The sequence below is a fragment of the Marmota marmota genome, unplaced genomic scaffold (assembly GCF_001458135.2).
Source record: "Marmota marmota marmota unplaced genomic scaffold, marMar, whole genome shotgun sequence".
Taxonomy (NCBI): domain Eukaryota; kingdom Metazoa; phylum Chordata; class Mammalia; order Rodentia; family Sciuridae; genus Marmota; species Marmota marmota.
The window spans coordinates 36097423-36119138 of NW_025999853.1; the positions used below are offsets into that span (position 1 = coordinate 36097423).

Genomic DNA, 21716 nt, shown 5'->3' on the forward strand with positions numbered 1-21716 from the left:
GTATATCATTAATAAGCATATTATAGGATTACAAATTCTTACACTTGGTAGAATTATAAAAGTGTTTCATTTTATTGAATTATACATAAATTACTAGAATTAACATTTTTAATAAAAATACCAAGTCCTCAAAGAAAAATTATCTTTTTTGGATTTATACCTGGCTTACTCATCACTACAAGCATTTCTAAAACCCTTCTTTGGGAAGTTTTCTTCAAAATCTCTGTCATATTTTTAAAACTATTTCATTGAAAGTGCATTTTTATTATTAAAGGTAAGCTTTGATTGTTGGAAAAATTTCAGTAAGATACATTGGTCAAATTGTGGTATTTTTATGAAGTGAAAATGAAGTTATGATCTTCTTATGCATTTTGTGAAATTGCTATTGCTGAGAATATGTGTAAAACCTCTCAGGAGTAACATGTCGATTATAGAATTCACTTGCATGGCCATGTGTGGTGATGCATACCTGTAATCCTGGCTAATAGGGAGGATGAGGCAGGAGTATCACCAAGTTTGAGGCCAGCCTCAGTGACATGCAAGACCCTGTCTCAAAAATTTTTAAAAAGGGCTGGAGATATAACTCAGTGGTAAAGTGTCCCTGCGCTCTCTCCCCAGTAATGTAAAACAAAACAAAACCTGAAAATGAAAGGCTCATTTTGAATTAATTAACCCTTTTTTCTTAGAAATAAGTGTATCTTTTTATATATTTTTCTCACTCTAACCACCCTGACATCATCAGCTGATGCAAAACAACATTGTTTTAATTACCCTCAGTATTTCTGAGCTTTGTTCTGTTAGTCTGCTTTTAGGTTTGCAATATAAAAGTGGGGTTTTATGCAAAAATAATAGGACTTTTTAGTAACCGACCAGTTGTTGAATTTTAAACTACAATAGCAAAAAGTGCAGTGATGAATTAACTTTAAAAACAACCACTAGAAGTTTGTTCATCTGTAGTTAATTAAGGAGAAAGGAGTAGAATTTATAGCCTCATTTCTAACATTATAGCCACCTTGGTAGTTTTTCTTAAATTATGAAAAGAAGGTAATTTGGGATGTTTTTATAAGGCATTATAGCCGTCTTAAGGAGATAGTGAATATATAAGGTTTTATTAAATATACAGGTGCATTTTCCATTTTTGAGCAAGACCTTAGATAATAAGTATTCAGAACAAAATAAAATACATTTAAAAATAGAGTTTATACTCAGTTTTGGATATTTTCTTGCACTACTGTATATGTAAGATGTGACATCATTTTATGTACAACTAAAAGAAAAATCCTGCTTGTTAGACTGATAACTTTTATAACAAACAAAAAGTGTTTTTAAGACTCTTTATGCACATGCATATTTCCTTCTGCCTCCATCCTTTCTATTAAATAGTCTCTGTTTTTATGATTCATTCTAATGTAAGTAGTTGTGATTGTTGAATTTGGTCTTTGTGGGGAAGATATTCTTTTTTTATTTTTTTAAACATGATGTTCAGTAGTTTAAAAGGTCCAAAATCTATTTTAAGTTTATTCATATCCATAAATTTGTTTTTTTGTTTTGTTTTTACTTTTTTTAGTCCAAAACTTCTCTGTATCTGTGATATTTAAAGATTAGACTTTCCTTCTTTGTATCCTTGCTTTGGATAAAATGCGTTAGAGATTTATAAGTTAATTAAATGTACTTAATTATGTTTATTAGATTTTGTGTATTAATGAAGCTAAACATAGCAACTTTCTCAAATTCTCATGAGGTTCCTTATAGAGTCAGATTCAACCAACTTTGAACATTTAGTGTAAGCTTTTCAGTTGCAATTTATATTAACTGTGCCTTAAATGATTTCTTAAAACAATCAGTTCTGTGGTTGTTTTCATAAAATGCTATTGCCTATTTGAATACCTGTGTGATTGATGAAAATAAAAATATTTATCCCTTTATGTTCTCAGTTGCACATCAAAGTAATGTTTTATAAATATGTTGCTGCTTTGAAATTTTTGTTTTGATGGTGTTAGTCTGCTAGTTTAGAAAACATTGTTAAGAATTTTGTTATTCTCCACTTAGGATTCTCTTGATGAAAGACGAATCTGTTTTAAAGAATCTAGTACAGCAAGAAGCCAAGAAGAAAGAATCTGTTCGAAATGCTGAAACAAAAATCACAAAACTTACAGAACAGCTTCAAGCAACTGAGAAAATTCTCAGTGTTAACAAAATGTTTTTGAAGAAGCTTCAAGAACAAGTAATGGTCCCCCTCTCTTTATTTTTAATAAAGCCATCAAAATATGTGTAAACTTTAGTTTTTCATTGAGACATAATTTTGGAATAGTTTTTTTTTTCCTTTCAATTTAATACCCTAAAGCTGCTATGTTTGAGAAAATATTTCCTCTCCCAAGATTTTCATTTATATCTTGAAATTTTTGTATTTTCAGATTCACAAAGTTCAGCAACGTGTTACAATTAAGAAAGCTTTGACTCTGAAATACGGAGAAGAGCTTGCTCGGGCAAAGGCAGTGGCTAGTAAAGAAATAGGAAAACGTAAACTGGAACAAGATCGCCTTGGAGTAAGTTGCTTATAGAAATATTTTTGGAAAGCAGAAGATTTTTATGATACTTCTGAGGCTAAGAGATATGTAAAATAATTCAAACTTATTCCTGCAAATTCAATGAGAATAAGATTAAAGCTGGTTTTAAATGTCATCCACATTTTTTTGATGCTTATTTTTCATTTATTTTTGTCTTTTGCCTTTAGTTTTTTGTATATCATAGATTAGCTAGCAAAACTGCTGAAAAGTTAATATTGAACTGTTTTATTCTCTTATTAGCTAAGTAATTTTGGCAGGTGTATTATTGGGATAGCACAGTTATCATGCTAGAAATTGTTTATAAAATCGCAGGAATGTAAAATATTTATATAATTTTTCTCCCTCAGCCAAATAAAATGATGAGACTGGACAATTCTCCAATATCAAGTCCAAGAAAGCATTCAGCAGAACTAATTGCTATGGAAAAAAGACGATTACAAAAGCTAGAGTATGAATATGCCCTGAAAATTCAAAAATTAAAAGAAGCCCGAGCCCTTAAAGCAAAGGAACAACAAAACATTGCTCCAGTTGTGGAAGAAGAACCTGAATTTTCTTTACCTCAACCCTCGCTTCATGATCTGACACAAGATAAGTTAACCCTGGACACTGAAGAAAATGATGGTGATGATGAAATCTTGTCTGGCTCAAACAGAGAACGAAGAAGATCTTTCTTAGAGTCTAATGCTTTTACTAAACCTAATCTTAAGCATACTGATACACCTAACAAAGAATGTATAAATAAATTTATTAAAAATACTGTTGAAAAGCCAGAACTTTTCCTAGGGTTAAAAATTGGTGAATTGCAAAAATTATACTCAAAAGCTGACAGCTTAAAGCAGTTGATTTTAAAAACCACCACAGGCATTACAGAAAAAATTTTGTGTGGTCAGGTAAGTGAACATTTCATATTCTTTATAAAACCTAGAATTAACATACCCTTATTTGCCTTAATAGAATTATTGTTTTTTTGTTTGTTTGTTTTGTAGGAGATTTCTTTGGATGTGGATTTTGTCACAGCACAGAGTAAAACAACAGAAGTAAAACCATGTCCTTTTAGTCCCTACCATAGTCCTCTTCTAGTTTTTAAGTCCTACAGGTATAAAAGAAAGATAAGCTTGAATTTCAATTTTCTTGGTTCTCATAATATTTTACCTTAAATATTTGATGATAAAGAAAAAAATGGAATTATGGCCACTGAAAAATGGACTTGTCCTTTTAGGGAAAGTAAAATGTCTTGCTATTGTATTTGAACCTTATCAGGAAGTGGAGGCTTAGCTAACTCTTTGGTTTATCAGTTCTTACTTAATCCAGTTTCTGGCTGCTGATAGAATGTGGATTCTGGATTTCTATCATTTAAGGGTTTTAGGAAAAATAATTGGGGTCTTGTAAGAATTTTTAATTTTGAGTTTTGAATTATTCTCCTCTTTAATCCAATTAGTGCATTAGTTAGCCTTTATCAGATTGATTGGCATTCTCAGAAGGTTAACTCTGTAGGATATTGTATAAAATTGTTTCAGACTACTAGAAGTTGTGTAACTGTTAATGGGTTTTTTGGTTTGTTTGTTTTTTGGTAAACTTGTAGAGCACCAACTAGGTAGTATGGACTCTTCCTGGTTTTATATATTTTGGCTAGTAATGTGTACAAGAAATACCAATATTCTATAGCATTTTATGTGGTAAACAAACACTACTCTTAGAATGTTGTTTTTTTTTATCTTCTATTCAAATCTTTTATGTTCCCAGTATAAAAGTATCTTATTCCTACCACTTTATATTGTTTCTAGAATTTATTTTGCTAGTAATTTAATTAGCAAAATAGTATGCTCAAAGCACAGAAATTTTAACTGAGAAAGAAAAGTTTTAAGTTTTTCTAGTTTTCTAAAGGACATTATGGAACATAATGTGGCTGTTCATTCTTCTTAGATTTAGTCCATATTATCGAACAAAGGAAAAACTTCCTTTAAGCTCAGTATCATACAGTAATATGATTGAACCGGATCAGTGTTTCTGCCGTTTCGACTTAACAGGAACATGTAATGATGATGATTGTCAGTGGTGAGTAGGTTTTATTTGTGAACATTTAATAATTTAAAAGAAGGTCTTTGTTGCTTAACTTTGATATGTGTACTATCTTTCTGTTATTTTAGGCAGCATACTCAAGACTACACACTTAGCCGAAAACAGCTATTCCAGGACATTCTGTCATATAATTTGTCTTTGATTGGTTGTTCAGAGACAAGCACTGATGAAGAAATTGCTTCTGCAGCAGGTTTTTAAGGACTTCTTTTTTTTCCCCTAAGTGAAAATTTGAGTTTAGAAAATATGAACTTTTATATAAAACAGTTGTTGTTGACATTGTTAAATAACTGTAATAATTCAGTACATTCACCTATGGCACTTTTAGATTTTTCTCCACGCAGTATAGTAACCACTAACCACATGTTGCTCTTTAAGTTTATATTAATTAAAATTAAATAAAAATAAAATTTACTTCCTAAGTCACACTGGCCATATTTCGGTGGCCATGTGTGGCAAGTGTTTACCAATAGGACAGCAGAGATTTAAGACATTTCCATCATTACAGAGAGATCTTTGGACAGAGGTCATGTTCAGTTTATTTAGAAGAAAATATTGACCTATTTGTATAGACATTTTACTAATGAGTTTTAAACTTAGAACCCTATTTTTATTTATTGTTAAAAATAGGGGCAGTGTAGAGCCGGGCATAGTGGCACATGTCTGCAATCCCAGCAACTTGGCAGCCTGAAGCAGGAGGATTGTGAGTTCAAAGCCAGCCTCACAAATTAGCGAGGCACTTAGCAAGACCCTGTCTCTAAATGAAATATAAAAAGGGGCTGGGGATGTTGCTCAGTGGTTGAGCTCCCCTGGATTCAATCCTCAGTATCCAAAAAAAAAAAAAAAAAAAAAAGTGGGACAGGCCCGGGAGGGGAACTGGGGATGTGGCTCAGTGGTTAAGCATCCCTGGTACCAAAAAAAAAAAAAAAGGAGAAGAAAAAAAAAATAATAATAGGGGCAGGGTGTAACTATAAAGCTCTAATAAGAAAAGTAAAAATAGAGGCAGACTGGAAGTTAAGATGGTATAATTTCAAATTATATAATTCAATAGAAACGACTTTGACATTGTAGAAAGTATAGATTACTGTCAGTCATTGTTAGAAGCAAGCTTTGTTAAGTTTTTCTTCAGATTTTGGTGCCAATTAATAAACCATGAGGGAATTAATTGATATTTACTAATTTAGTGTTGTCACAATCTAGAATGATGATAAATGGACTGAATCTGTTATTATCATTCCTAGTGTGGGACTTAAAATTTATTTTATTTAAATTTCATTTTAGGAAATACTTTTTTTTTTTGTTAGTTCAAATTGGGTATAGAATGTGGTAGAATTTGCTGTAGTAGTTAAGGCAATGTAAGCCTTGCCCTCTCAAAGGTCATTGGTGTTATTGACTAGTACTTTATATGCTTTAATTCTTAAGCTGTTCTTTGTTTTATACTCTTACATTACTATAGTTGCTGCAATTGATTTTTTTTTTTTTTTAATGAAAATAGCATTTCTCTTATTTCAGAAAAATATGTTGAGAAACTTTTTGGAGTAAACAAAGATCGAATGTCAATGGACCAGATGGCTGTTCTCCTTGTTAGCAATATCAATGAAAGTAAAGGTCATAGTAAGTATGTCTGTGTATGTAGGTGTGTGTGTCTATGTAGGTGTGTATATCTAAAAGAGACCTTTTAGTTTCCATATGACAGCAAAGTTTTTTGGCATTATGTTCTTTATATAAAATGAAGGTTATTTTTAACAATAGAGTACATGTAGTAGTACTCAAGTATTATTTGAGTAGCCTTCAAAACATTAAAAAAAAAACAAAACTAGTCATGTCAGTTAACCATCTTCTGTCTATTTTAGCACCTCCATTTACAACCTACAAAGATAAAAGAAAATGGAAGCCAAAGTTTTGGAGAAAACCTATGTCAGAGAATAGCTTTAGTAGTGATGATGAACAGTCTACAGGACCAATTAAGTATGGTAAGAAGTTATGTAACTTAAAATCCAGAATTCCTAAAATGTGGTTCATCTAAATACTTGGCTAATCTTTCAGTGTATTTGTTAGCCTAGTTTTATTTTTGTTTTTTTGCATATTTTTTTTGTTATAGATGGACACAATACCTTTATTTTATTTGTTTTTTTATTTTTATGTGGTGCTGGGGATTGAACCCAGTGCTTCATGCATGCTAGGCAAGCGCTCTACCAGAGGCATACCCCCAGCCCTGTTAGCCTAGTGTTTTTCAAAAAAATTTTATTTTCTTAAAACTGATGTCATTGTTGTTTTTAAGTTTTTAAAAACAGTGCCATTATGTGAAGATGTGAATTTGATGTCAACATATCTTGTATACAGAGATATGATAAATTATGGTATAAAGGTATATTAAGAATTGTAATGCAAATAATAGTAATAAGAGAGCTCATGTAAATAAATAAATAAATAAATAAATAAATAAATAAATAAAAACAGTGCCATTGGTGTTTTCAATGTAGTTACTCATTGTGAATTGTTCCTGATATTGAAGGATTTCTTTTTATTTTTTATTTTTTTAGTACCAGGGATTAAACCCAGAGGCACTCAACTGCTGAGCCATATCCACAACCAGCCCTTTTAATTTTTTATTGTAAGACAGGTTCTCACTAAGTTGCATAGGGCCTTGCTAAGTTACTGAGGCTGGCCTTGAACTTGCACTCCTCCTTGAACTTGCACAGCCTCCTGAGTCACTGAGATTATAGCATGTGCCCCGTGCCTGGCTGAAGGATGTTTTACATTTATGGTCTCTGTCCAGAAAATGTAAGAAATGCTTCTTAGTAAACACGTCTCTTCATGTATTTCCAAAAATACTTGAGTAGGGTGAGGGAAATAGTACTGCTCTCATTTTAGAACCACTGCCTGGCTGGTATCCTTCCTCGAAGACAGGTATTCTGTTTTACTTTCAGTTTGTTTTTTGACATCTAGTAGGCTCACAGAATGAATGAATGAATGAATGAACGAACAAACGAACAAGTAACATGAATGGTACCTAATTGTCAAGCATATCTGGCATTCTTATTTCAAGTTTGGATAATTTATTTACTATTTGTGGATTAGCAAATACCTATCCAATTATATATCCAATTATACTTTCATGTGCTTATTTAAGTTAATGCAATACTTTCCTAGATGTGGTAGAAGTCATCTTTATAAATTTTAACTTTCAGTTAATTTCTTAATTATAATTTACAGCTAATGAATTATCGGATATCATTTATCATTAAAAATGGGAGCCATAATTCTAGTTTACCAACAGAGTCCTAATCTGTTGATGTGATGTAATCTTTAATAGTGCCATTTTTAACTCTCAGAGATGTCCAGGTTTTGATGATAAATTGTTTGAAAACTCTACTTTAAGCTATGATTTATTAAATGTCATTAGAATCTTTTTTCCTATATTTTTATTGGTGCATTGTAATTATACATAATATTGGAATTTGTTGTTATATAATTGTACATGCACACAGTTTAATAATATAATTCGGTTAATATTGTTCCGCATTACATGTTGTTAGATTCTTTAGGTTTTTAGATTATTTTTAAAAATGAGACCAGTTGTTTTTCTTGGTTATATAGATAAAGTACAAAGCTAATGACATTTTCCTTATAGCCTTCCAGCCAGAGAACCAAATAAATGTTCCAGCTTTGGATACGGTTGTCACTCCAGATGATGTCAGATATTTTACAAATGAAACTGATGACATTGCTAATTTAGAAGCAAGTGTACTTGAAAATCCTTCTCATGTACAACTTTGGCTCAAGCTTGCGTACAAGTACTTGAGTCAAAATGAGGGGTAGGTCAGCTTCAAATCTTTAAAGTATTGCACATGTATTTTTTAAATTTGAGGTTTATTTTGCCTATGGTAATCAGGTTATCCTAGTGTCAGAAGAGTCTTTATTTACTATTATTATTATTTTTTTTATTTGTAGCTGGACACAATAACTTTATTTTATTCATTTGTTTTCATGTGTGCTGAGGATCGAACCCAGTGCACCTCCCACATGCTAGGTGAGCACTCTACAGCTGAGCCACAACCCCAGCCCCGAGTCTTTATTTTTTGACAGTGACAAAAGTATTTTATTGTTTTTAAAAGCCATTAGAAAATTTAAGACTTAGATCTTATATTTGTGTATGGGTAATAAATTATTCTAAAGTTTTTATGATGTTACTTCAAAGTAGGTTTATATTAAAATAGTAAATTCTGAGTGGCAGAAGAAGTTTTAAAAGTCAAGTAACAATTTCTTAAATTATATTAAAGTAATGGAAACAGCTTAAATTGTATATATTTGTGTTTTTATTTATATTATTAATTTTTTTCAGTGCTGGAGATTGAACCCAGTACCTTGCATATGTTAGGCAAGTGCTCTACCACTGAACCACATCCCCAGCACTATAACTGTAATTATGAACTAGAATAATCAGGATTTTTTCAATAGGTTACTCTGATAGATCTATCTTAAAATTTAATATAAAAGCTTTTATAAAGCAGCACTGTAGAGTGCCACTAAACCACCCATGCCTGAATACGGTGCTTATTTAGCTTTCCTTCTGTGTCATTTCCATGCTGATGGGATAAGTTACCATATTTTCTCTTCTGAGTCATTTACTGAGCGGAGGCCAGAAGTATTGTACAGTATTTTATGAGTAGAATCATGAGAGAGAATTATCTTCTCCAAGAGATAGCAAGCCCTTGACTGTTGAAAAGAACTATTATATTGAAAGCTTTGATATTTTGTGCTGGCAATAGCTGGTCTTGAGAGAGAGTTGTTTAACTTTGCCTGTTCCCAAACAGTGTAAATCATAAAAGGTATTGCAGAATATGGACATAGATCACATTTGAACTTGATAATCTTTGTGGTTTTATAACACTGTTTTTAATCGGGTAAATGCTTACTGAACATCCACTTAAAAAGAAATTGTTGGGGCTGGGGATGTGGCTCAAGCGGTAATGCGCTCGCCTGGCATACGCAGGGCGCTGGGTTCGATCCTCAACACCACATAAAATAAAGATGTTGTGTCCATCGAAAACTGAAAAATAAATATTAAAAATATTTTCTCTCTCTCTTTAAAAAAAAGAAAGAAAGAAATTGTTGGGTCTATGAGAAATCAGAACTTTTTTTTTTTGACAGATATGATTTAAAATCCTAATGTATTTCTCTCTGTTGTGATCCTGTCTGGCTTCTTGGTAGGTTCTGATAGAAAGTGGAATTAAAAATTGGCTCATTTGATTAAACCTATTTAAAATTTCAAGCATTTTTCTAAAAACACACTCCTACTGCTTTTTTTAAACATACAGACTGTGTTCAGAATCCCTGGATTCTGCTTTAAATGTACTGGCTCGAGCATTGGAAAACAACAAGGACAATCCAGAAATTTGGTGCCATTACCTCAGATTGTTCTCAAAAAGAGGAACCAAGGAGGAGGTGCAGGAAATGTGTGAAACAGCTGTTGAATATGCTCCTGATTATCAGAGCTTTTGGACTGTGAGTAGAAAAGATAACATAGTTGTTTGGTGTGTTTGTGTGTTCATAACTCTTTGGGGCATCTTAAAAATGTATATATAGTTTAATAAATTATATGCTTTATCTTGATATAGATAAATAACCTTACTTTCAGTTTCTAGTAACCTCAAAGCAACTTCCAGTTTAGGCCACATAAGAAGAAAATACTTAATCAAGATGTGAATTTTTTTTGTTGTTGTTGTTAACATTATTGGTAAGGAAGAAATATAAAGTTATTAAATATTTCACAACTGTCTGTTCTTACACAGTTTTGGTTTGAGCAAAGTTATGTGTAGTTTTTGCAAAGCATCTGAATTTTTTTTTCGTTATAAATTTCAAGGCATGTAGAAGGTTGTCATGAATGTCAGGAAGCATTTTATTCTTTTTATTCATTTTGGTCTTTTTACTATTTATCTTTATTGCTTATGGAAGTAACCTTAATCTGTAATTCACACTAATATTAACCTTGCCAGGATACAAAGATTTGGTGAAAAAATTGATTTCTTCCTTTCTCTGAGAGAATAGGATTTTTCTTTTTTTTTTTTTTTTTTTAAATATTTATTTATTTATTTTAGTTTTCGGCGGACACAACATCTTTGTTTGTATGTGGTGCTGAGGATCGAACCCGGGCCGCACGCATACCAGGCGAGCGTGCTACCGTTTGAGCCACATCCCCAGCCCGAGAATAGGATTTTTCTTATCCACACTTAATCCATTTGCAAAAGAGAATATATATTTAGTAGTATTTGAACTTTTATCAGCTGAACTCAGAAACCACTAGATTCAGATATTTTTTCAGATAGATCTATTGCTATCAAATCTATCTATCTATCTATCTGTCTATTTGTTTATTTATTAATGTGCTGGGGATTGGCACCAGGCCCTTGCATATGCGAAGCACACACTTTATCCCTGAGCTACTTTCTTAATCCCACAAATATATTATTGTTTTTGTTCCTTAGTTTTGAGATGGGGTCTTTAATACATGGCCTAGTCTAGCCTCAAACTCCTGGACTCGAGCAGTCCTCCCACCTCAGCCTCTCAAGTAGCTGGGGCTATAGTCATGCATCACTGAGGCCCAGATTTATTATTTGCTTTCTAACTGGAATTCACACCCACATAGGTAAAATTGTATCCCTTAAGGAATGAGCTTGTTCTTACTCTTTGAATTTAGATGCTGAAATAGATTTGCATAGTTAAGCTTGCTTGATTTTATTTTTTTAAATTTTATTTTAGTTGTTGATGGACCACTTTACTTAATTAATTTACTTATATGCGGTGCTGAGAATCGAACCCAGTGCCTCACACATGCTAGACAAGTGCTCTACCACTGAGCCCTAGCCCTAGTCTCTTGATTTTATTTTGTATTTATTATTTTTAAAATTTTTGTGTTTCATTTTTACCTATTAAAATTTTTTTATTGATGCATAATTATGCCTGTTAGTGGGATTTATTGCTGCATATTTGTACATGTACACAATAAAGATGCTTTATTTCTGTCCTGGAGGCTTGTCACCACAATTGATGCTGTTGATTACCACAAGATTTTATAGTGTAGAGTATTCTAAAGATGTAATTTTTTTTTTGAAATTGTATGATCTTTATTTTGTTTTGCCTTGCATTTCTAATGTAGATGCTATTCTCAAAAGATAATTACACATACCTAAGTAGCAATGCACATTGTATGGGATCATAAGCGTGAGCTTTTGGATATCCATCATGGCTTTGCTGCAGTTTACTTATTGATTTAGGAAAGAGATGAAATTGCTTCAGTACTGATTCTGAGAGCACATCTATGTTATTAATTTTTTAATTGATTTTACTTCCCAAGATGTGATAGAAGGGGAAATCTGGGGAATAGTACTGGAAGATGTTTTATACATTTTTATAATTTTCCTTTTGCAGAAATCGAAGATTTGATAAGAGACAGTTTCTTAATGTGAAAATTTTGTAGGTTTAGTTTATTCCTATAAAGTAGGATTAATAATATGAAACCCCTTTGGGCAGTTTCTACACCTAGAAAGCACCTTTGAAGAAAAAGATTACGTATGTGAGAGAATGGTGGAGTTTCTGATGGGAGCAGCCAAACGTGAAACATCAGATATTCTGTCCTTTCAGCTTTTGGAAGCTCTTTTGTTTAGAGTTCAGCTGCACATATTTACTGGAAGATGCCAAAGTGCACTTGCAATTTTACAGGTAAACACTTATTATCATATTTCACTTCAGTTTGGAGACAATCTTTTAAAGGGTCTGACACATTATGGGTAGCTTTGTCTGGTGGTGGAAGTACAGGCTTTGGAATTGAATCTTTGTTTTGCTTTTTACTAATAAGTTGTGTAACTGGATTTGATGAGGATAGTTTCTCTATAGAATGTTCATAAAGTTCAGATGGAGAGATTGTATGTTAGGTACCCACCAGATAACTTCAAAATTCAAATCGTAAGAGAAAAATCAATCCATAATTAAAATCATCTATATTCATATGGTTTTTGGGTGTACTTTTACTATTTTGTCTTTATCTTACTAGATTTTAAGTATTAAGCCCTTAAAATTGTACAAAAATAAATTTGATCCTATTTCATTTACTATGCCATAAGTTTTAAGATAGTAAAAATTATGTTTATCTAGTATCGATATCTCTAAAGAGCTTTTTCATTAAAACTTCAGTAATTATCAGAATGTTTATTTAGTTATTTGAGAACGACTTCAAAGAAGTTAACTCTTTTATTCTTTACCTTTGAATCTTATAGTAAACTTGAGTGATTTAAAAAAGCACTTTCAATTTTTTTTAAATTTTACCTAGAATGCATTAAAATTGGCTAATGATGAAATAGTAGCTGAATACCTTAAAACAAGTGATCGATGTTTGGCATGGCTGGCCTACATACATCTTATTGAATTCAACATTCTCCCTTCAAAATTTTATGATCCGTCTAATGCTAATCCTTCAAGAATTGTTAACACAGAACCATTTGTAATGCCATGGCAAGCAGTTCAAGATGTAAAGACTAATCCAGACCTGTTGTTAGCAGTTTTTGAAGGTAAGTATAAATGTTTATAAGTTATAATATCAACTATTATAAATTAGAACATCAGTTTACTTGTGATTCTTCAAAATTAAGTGGAATAAATTTGCATATTATAAGTTTAGTTTTATGGTTTATTATGTAAATTTTTAAAAAGATTGAATTGGATAAAAAGGGCATTGGCATCTTACACAACACAATTTCTGAATAAATAAATTACACATTTCTGAATATGGCAAAAGGAGATGAGTTGAGTATATAGATGATATATATTACATAGGTTTGATGGTGTTGATTGCATCAGAGAAACTAGGTACTTTTTTTTAAAAGCAGTTTATTAAGATGGAAATTTAAAAAGATAGGTCTTCTCAAGTAATTAATATTTTCACCACCAATCAATGAGTTTGATTGCTGTTGTATTCTAAATGATATATCTGTTGTTGGACAGATACAGGGCATAAAGCCTTTTCCTTCCTAAACAGTTTATAGCCTACTCAGAAGATAAAAGCCATACATCTGACATAATTATTAAATATACAATGCCATATAGCTCTTTATTAGTTTGTAGTATAAGTTGTATGCTACAGAAGAAACTAGGATCTGTGACTTACAGAATTATTTGGTATATTCCATGAACCCAAAGTGAAGAGATTGTTGTAGGTTGATATGATCAGAAAAGACTTCATAGAAGAATTGGATCTTGGAGCTGGACCTTGAAGCAGGACTATGATGTGACATAGTGGGCCTTCTCAAAGATGCTTGTATTATTTATGTCTGTATTTTCTAGGAACCTATGATGAATCTCGACTGATTAAGTCCCTATGATGTATTAGTAAGTTTAGTAAATTCTTGTTGAATAATGCAGTGAAAAAAGAGAAAAGAAGGGATATTTATGTTAGGAGAGCTAAATAAATAGAGCTAAATAAAAGCAACAAGTAAATAGTAATTTGTGTAGTGGATTTGAGGGAAATTTTAAGAATAGAGTTCCTATAAAGTGAGAATTTTGTGCTAGATAATGAAGGGATTAATCTTGGTAAGTGAAATGATACCAGATGACTTTGAAAGTGTGGTAGATACGATTGGCAATAGGGATGCTTGAAGGAAGAGAGAATGCGATTCAGAGAAATTTACCACAGGTCAGAAAACTCACCAGAAACTGAGATAAGTTATCACAAAGAGATGGGGGGACAGAATAAATGTCAGTGAAGAGGAGAAGGAATAATCCCAGCTGATTTCAAAGGTTTTAAGACTTAGAAAAGATATTTTATATATGTACAAATAAGTAAAAATGAATTCTATATTATGTATAATTATAATGCACCAACAAAAATATCTGGAAAAGAAGAACAAAAAAAGAAATGTACACAGGGACGGTGTTTGTGGCTCAGTGGTGGCGTGCTTTCCTAGCATGTGTGAGGCACTGGGTTCTACTCTCAGCACCCATAAAAATAAATAAATAAAATGAAAGTATGTGTACATCTACTAAAATTTTTTTTAAATGTACACAAAATTAAAAAGTAAATTTAAGACTGAGAAAAGTGACATTAATAGAAAACTACTATGTTTATTAGTATTAGTGACTAATTGGTCATCTGAGTGGAAAAGTGGAAATGATTCTTAGCAGATGGAAATGAGAAAGTTGACTCCAAAAGGACAATTATGGATAGATAAATGGATGTGAGAGCTATTAGTATAGAAGTTTATATATTAAAAGTACTTGACAGTTTTCAATGTGCTCTTAAAATAAATTATTCAGTACAGATAGAGCAACCCTAATGTGATCAAAATATGAAATGTTCAAAAATCCAAAATACTTTGAGCAAGATACCATAAATGGAAAATTTCACAACTGATTTCATGTGATGGATCATAGACAAAATGCAGTTGCACTAAAAAATACTGTATACAATTAACTTGAGGTATATGAAATAAATATGAATTTTGTGTTCAAAAAATGGGTCTCATCCCCATGGTTTCTCATTATATACTTGAAAATATTCCAAAACACCCAAAATCCAAAATCTGAAATACTTCTGATGTTTAAGTACTAAACCTGTAGCTGAAGCTATGAGATATTTTTTCTGAGGATATGAGATTTAAGAGCATAGCAGTAAGGAGTAAAAGGGAGACTAAAGTCAGTGAATGAGACTTAAGAGGAAATATAATCAATCTCTTGAAAGCAGAGTAGGAAGAAATTAGAAGAGGGAAGAATATTGTCACATGTTAATCAAGTAAAGAGTAGATATGGTGATGTTTTAAAGGTTTGATTAGATATGAATCCTTACAAATGAACTTCAAGAGCTCAGATACAGAATGATGATGTTCACTTAACTCTGCAAATCTGAGAAGTCATATCACCACTGGGGAAGGAGGATATGGTGACAATTGTGCAAAGTAAAACATTGTAGTATTTTATAAGAAGTTGTTAGATCAGGTAAAGAACATTATTTTGGAAAGTGTGTTTTGAAGGAGCAAAGGAAGAATCTAGGTTATGGGAAGATGTTTGATGGCTCTGGAGCAGCAGAGAAAGATTTCCTTTGAAGTGATAAAGGAAATATGAAAAAGATAATTCATTCTGTTTTTTTCTTTTGAGATGAATTTTAAGAAATTTTGGGTAATTGCAGAGATACTTGTTTAAATGAAAACATGAATAAGAGTTTATATGGAATGATTCTGTTCTTACCAAGAAGGTAAGAGTAATGGATTAAATTTTAGGAGTTTGAAGATAATCCTTCAGATAAAAGGCAGCAGTTTGATGTTAAAAAAAAAATGGGTAAGCAAAGAGATAAGACATCTTTTCCTTTTGTTTCTTAGAGTTAAAATAGCATAGTAAAACTGATTTTATGTTTGATTCATGTTATGATATTTTTGGGTAGATGCGGTGAAAGCTTGTACAGATGAGAGCCTTACCATTGAGGAAAGAATAGAAGTCTGCCTTCCACTTTATACAAACATGATTGCCCTGCACCAGCTCCTAGAGAGGTAAAATTTAATTGACAGGCAGTTACCCCTATGTTAAAATTGATCTTTTCATGTATTTAGACATTTTTTGTTGTTGTTGTTAAGGTATGAGGCTGCAGTGGAGCTTTGTAAATGTTTATTGGAATCATGTCCCACAAACTGCCAATTATTAGAAGCCCTTGCTGCTTTATATTTGCAAACAAATCAGCATGACAGAGCCAGAACAGTGTGGCTTACTGCATTTGAAAAATATCCTCAGAATGCAGAGATTTTTTATCATATGTGCAAATTCTTCATCTTGCAGGTAAAAAATTACTCCTAATTCTTAAAATGGGTTGTTTCAGATTTCTTTATCAGTAGCCTCCTTGGGAAGCATTTCCTGTTTGTATTGCCCTTTGCAAGATGTATCAGGTATTCATTCTTTCTCTCATAGTTCTTCTGTTGCACTTATTACAGTACTTTGTAATTTTGTTTATAGCTGATTTACATACTACACTAAGAACTTCTTGAGGGTAAGAACTATGTCTTATTCCCCTCTACAGTTCCAACACCTATCACAGTGTCAGACATGTGATAATATGTTCGGTAGGTTTTGTTAGATGGAATTTGACCCTGTGGTAGTATTGGCTGATATACTACTTAATGGTTGGTTTGATGTAATTCAGAGATTAGAATACAGAAGTTAGCTGAATGTATCCCATACTTTATCACCTATCAATTCAGGAAACTTAAACAGTGATTTTTTTTTTTTTTAAGGCCTTCTCCTTTGGAATATTTTAATTAAACACTGTAAGCCTGATATGTATCCCCCTCCCTCTTTTTTAAATAGAATCGAGGCGATAATCTTCTTCCATTTTTGCGGAAATTTATTGCATCCTTCTTTAAGCCTGGGTTTGAGAAGTATAGTAACTTGGATCTGTTTCGGTAAGTTGTAGAACTCTTGATTGGTAGAGAAATGAGAGAGAATATAGCTTAGTGGAAAAGTGATTTCTTTTGTGTGGAACAAATTATATTTTAGACTGATTTTTATATTTAAACACCCACTTATACAACTATTATGAGGGCATTAGAATAATAAAATTGAAATGAGGTATAAAATATTTCTACATTCTTTGGATTAAAGGCACTGTACAAAGGAAGGCTCAGGTAACTCTTCTACTTTGTTATTGTTAATTTTAGCACTATAGCAACTAATTATCCTGATCAATCTCTGATTTTTGAATAAAAAAGAATTATAATTTATTTGACAATCTAAAGTAGATTTAAGTAATATATCTGCCTTTTTGTTTTCTTTTTAATTCTAAAGAGAGCTGTTTTAGCCTCTGAAATGTTGAATAAGAAATTTAGATGATTCTTTTCTCAACCATTAGTTTCTCAGTATCATTATAGAGCTTTGTATTTGTATTTATTATCTTTGTGTGCTTTGCTGAGAGTTCTTGTTCCAATATTAAGAGACCACAAAAGTTCATAAAGAATGATTTTTAGGAGAGGTTCTTTTTAGAAGTTCTCTTTCCTTCCTCTTCTCTCTAGAGGGGTCAGCGAATATTCCTAAGAGCCAGAAAGTAAATTTTTAAGCTTAAGGCCCTGTGGTCTTTTAGATTTACTCAGCCATGCTGTTGTAGTGAGTAAGCAACTACAGATAATATGTAAATGATAAGCATGGCTATGTTCCAGTAACACTTGATTTGCAAAAATAGGCATAGTTTGCTGATCTTAAAGTAAAATGCATCAAAAGGAAAATATGTTGTCATGATTTCTTATATTACTGTATATTAGGAAGAACTGAAAGAGGGAATACCTAAACTGGATATCTCCTAAATTTTTCTTAATGAAAATTCTGATGAGTAAAAATAAAACCTTAGCATGTCTAATGCTTGCAAATATTTTTTTTGGGTGCTACTACTACTACCTTAATTTCTACCATACCCCATTACCCTAACCAGCTGTGTTAGGTAAAAGCAGATTTAAAAAAAAAAAAAAAAAAACTCAGATTTTATTAAGTGGTCATTCTACCCCAGAATTTTTTTTTTGTAAACATGGAGATTTTGAGATTTGAGGTCAGTGTTACTTCCCAGACTTGAATCTTTACATCTGTCCTATTTTGGTAACCAGTTTAATTTACAGTGAATTTAGTTGCTGTGCTTGAAATTCTGCTCTACATCCAGATTAACATGTTGCAAACAAGATTAATTTTTTATTAAACTATTCTATAAGGAATTTAGAGATTGTTCACCTTTCTGATACCCAGTTTCTCCCTTGTTTAAATTAGATTGCTTTAACTTCTGAAATTTAGGCACAGGACTAATTCAAAGCTGAACTAAACTCTTCACAGACTTGCTGGTTCTGGTTTTCCCTTGGGCATGGAGGTAATTGGTTTAGCTTAAAAGAAGATGCTGCCAGTTTCTGCTTTGTAACTAATCAAAGATTCAGATCTTCTTGATGTCAACTTAATTAGGCAGAATAAATAACAGAATCAATAAAAATTTGAAAATGGTTACCTCCAAACATTGTTTATTAATAATTTATCATTACCATGTCATTCTTTTATAAAATAGTCTGATTCATAATTCACCAAGAGTTAGGAAAAGCCTGTGTTTAGTTTATTTAAGGCAATAATGCATTTCAATTAATTTACGAAGTCTTCTGAGTTAGATTTAAGGAGAATGGCAGTGGAGGAAGTATTTTTGGTATTGCCATTCTTATTATCCATACATATTTAAAATGTATAAATATAATTAGTTTTTAATAAAAGTCAGTGCTCTTAACAGGTTTAAAATATTTGAAAAAAAAATTTTATTTTTGGAGGAGGTGCTAGGGATCAATCTCAGAACTTCACACATGCTAGGCAAGTGCTCTATCACTGAATTATCCTCCCAGCCCTCAAAATACTTAATTTTATGAGTAGAAATTATAAAGAAAAATACTTGGCACTGTAATATTTACCTGGAATCAAATTCTATCAACTATTTCTGTGTGACATGTAGTATAAAGATGACAGCCAGAAAGAACTAGATGAGGCAGTTTTCGTCTATTGCATATCATTTTGAAGATTAAGAGAATATCTAGAAAAATCAATTGGATTTCATTCATTTTACTGAAGTTAACCTTGGATCATATATAGTCTTTCGTGAATTGGATTTATGAAAATTATTTCTTTTGACTCACTTCAGTTTTCAGTTGAGGAAGCTAAGATCCCTAGAAGTGAAGTGGTTAACCCAGGATAGTATAAATAGTTATGATAAAGTCAGGATGATAACCTGACTTCTATATGTCCTGTTTCTTGTATTTGCCCCCACCCCAGCCTAATCTATTAAAACTCATTACCTTCAGTCATTTAAAAATCAAAGGTAAATCATTGTACTGGATCATTCTATGTTCAAGATCAGTGTATTTCATTTAAAAACATTGTTATTGAGGATGCTGGTAAGTATTACATATACACAGATTCATATACATTGGGAGGAAAGCTGAATTAATCAGTCCAGTAGATTTTTTTTTTTTAACTGATCAGCTTCTTAGAACTTTTAATATCCTACTATGTATTGTGGTTTTCCTAAGGGAAATAAACCACTTTTTGACAAGTTCCTTATCAATATTTTGTAGAGTATACTTTGATATGTCTAGTATTAAACATATGGGTGTGTGTGTTAAGTGTGTGAGAGAGATCTTTTTTATATACCAGGTTTTGTAAATTTTAAAGTACATTTTTTTGCCACAAGAAAGCATACATTTTTGTGAGAAAATTTCAGATAATAGCTAGATTCATTTGTTCTTTTGTATTTTAAATTAGGTTTAATTAGATTATGATGGTTTGTTTGATATTGAAGATAGAATAAAACTTTCATTTTAGGGGTGGAGTTATTCATATAGGTATAAAACAGTAAAATTCTGAGTAAATATATGATTCTAGAGATGTGACCAAAGAGATGGTATATACATGAATAGAAAGTCTCATTCTTTTATTAAAATACTTTAAGTTGAAACCTAAAGGATTTTAAAAAAATTATTTGTAATCTGTGTGTGTACAGGCATAATTTCAAACAATATTTGGGTTTTGTTTTTTTTTTCTCAGCTATCTCTTAAATATCCCAGGACCACTTGACATTCCAGCCCGTTTATGTAAAGGGAATTTTGATGATGACATATTTAACCACCAAGTTCCTTATTTGTGGCTGATTTACTGGTGAGCCATTATCCACCATGGAGAAAAATGTTGCATTCTAGGCCTGCATTTTGCTATTTACTACCAAATTACACTGTGTTAGAACTAATCTCGTGTTAGTCACTGAAGCAGAATTGAAGAGGTGCTGTGGTTTATTACATACTAAAGAAGAAAGATCAAAAGAAAGATTTCATTGTAATAATATCTGTGATGTTTAAAAATATATTTTGACATTTCTTTAGCTTAATAGAATTGACCTGTAGACATGTATTTTCTTTCCTTTCTTAAACAGCCTTTGTCATCCTCTTCAATCAAGTATTAAAGAGACAGTGGAAGCATATGAGGCAGCCTTAGGAGTGGCCATGAGATCTGATATAGTACAGAAGATTTGGATGGAGTAAGTTTTGTTCTGTTAAGAATGGGATTTTAGAATAAGGGGATAGGGTGGGGGAAGGGGATTAGCTTTTGGGGACTTAATTTTTCTAAATTTATAATATTTTTCTTTTGGCAGTTATCTTGTCTTTGCCAATAATAGAGCTGCTGGATCCAGAAACAAAGTCCAAGAATTCAAATTTTTTACTGATTTAGTGAATAGATGTTTGGTTACAGTCCCTGCCCGATACCCTATTCCTTTTAGCAGTGCTGATTACTGGTCCAACTATGAATTTCATAATAGGGTAAGAACTTGAAACTTTTTTCTTTAGATGTTTATACAGAACCAAGCGTCTTTAAAAATGACTACTATTTTATATTAAGAGAGCTTTTCTTAGGACCATTTTCCTAGCATTTACTGCTCTTGACTGTGATTCTTATTTCTTCAAAATTTAGGAACAGTCAGTGTCCTTAAGATTCACTTAAGATAAATGTGCATATTGATTGTCTTATATTGAAGAAAATTTAACATTGAAGCAAAATTGAAGGATGTTAACATTTGAAAGATCAAACCAAGGATTCTGTGGTGATAATATCTTAATATTTTGCTTGAGTAGTTAAAAATTTTACTGAATGAAAAACTTTTGAAACTTCAAAATAAATAAGAATGGGCTTATCTGTTGTAGCTGCTCTTTCTGTTAATATTTTGTCAAGCAAAGATAACTGTACATAGGGCGTAAGAAAGCTGAAATCAGGTGGTTTCAAATTTTAAGAGGAGAATCTAATTAATGACATATTTACAAAAGGGTGTCTTACCATAGGTAATGAAACAAAGGGTTTTTTGCTTATTTTCACAGACCCTTTTAGTGCAGTGTACATAAGCCAAACGATCCTACTAAAGCTCAGTATACACTAGAACATATATATTTTTTTGTTTTTGTTTTTTATGGGGTGGTTCTGTTGCTAATCAGGATAACCAATTATTATGCTTTGTACTTCTATGCCATTCTTTATCCCAGGATCTCA

At 31.8% G+C, this 21716-nt stretch overlaps 1 protein-coding gene across 2 annotated transcripts in view; it reads left to right on the forward strand.

Annotated features, from left to right (window-relative positions):
- The window catches only part of Zfc3h1 (zinc finger C3H1-type containing), a 48762-nt gene that overhangs the window by 23004 nt on the left and 4042 nt on the right, over positions 1–21716 (forward strand). For both annotated transcript variants that reach the window (XM_015483002.2, XM_015483003.2), the window contains exons 13-30: positions 2050–2224; positions 2415–2546; positions 2915–3457; positions 3554–3663; positions 4491–4622; positions 4715–4836; positions 6156–6257; positions 6497–6616; positions 8278–8461; positions 9965–10151; positions 12177–12365; positions 12973–13210; positions 16072–16177; positions 16262–16460; positions 16986–17080; positions 20229–20339; positions 20611–20715; positions 20830–20995. In XM_015483002.2, the coding sequence (XP_015338488.1) occupies positions 2050–2224; positions 2415–2546; positions 2915–3457; positions 3554–3663; positions 4491–4622; positions 4715–4836; positions 6156–6257; positions 6497–6616; positions 8278–8461; positions 9965–10151; positions 12177–12365; positions 12973–13210; positions 16072–16177; positions 16262–16460; positions 16986–17080; positions 20229–20339; positions 20611–20715; positions 20830–20995 (3016 nt within the window). The remainder of the gene's footprint in view (positions 1–2049; positions 2225–2414; positions 2547–2914; positions 3458–3553; positions 3664–4490; positions 4623–4714; positions 4837–6155; positions 6258–6496; positions 6617–8277; positions 8462–9964; positions 10152–12176; positions 12366–12972; positions 13211–16071; positions 16178–16261; positions 16461–16985; positions 17081–20228; positions 20340–20610; positions 20716–20829; positions 20996–21716) is intronic.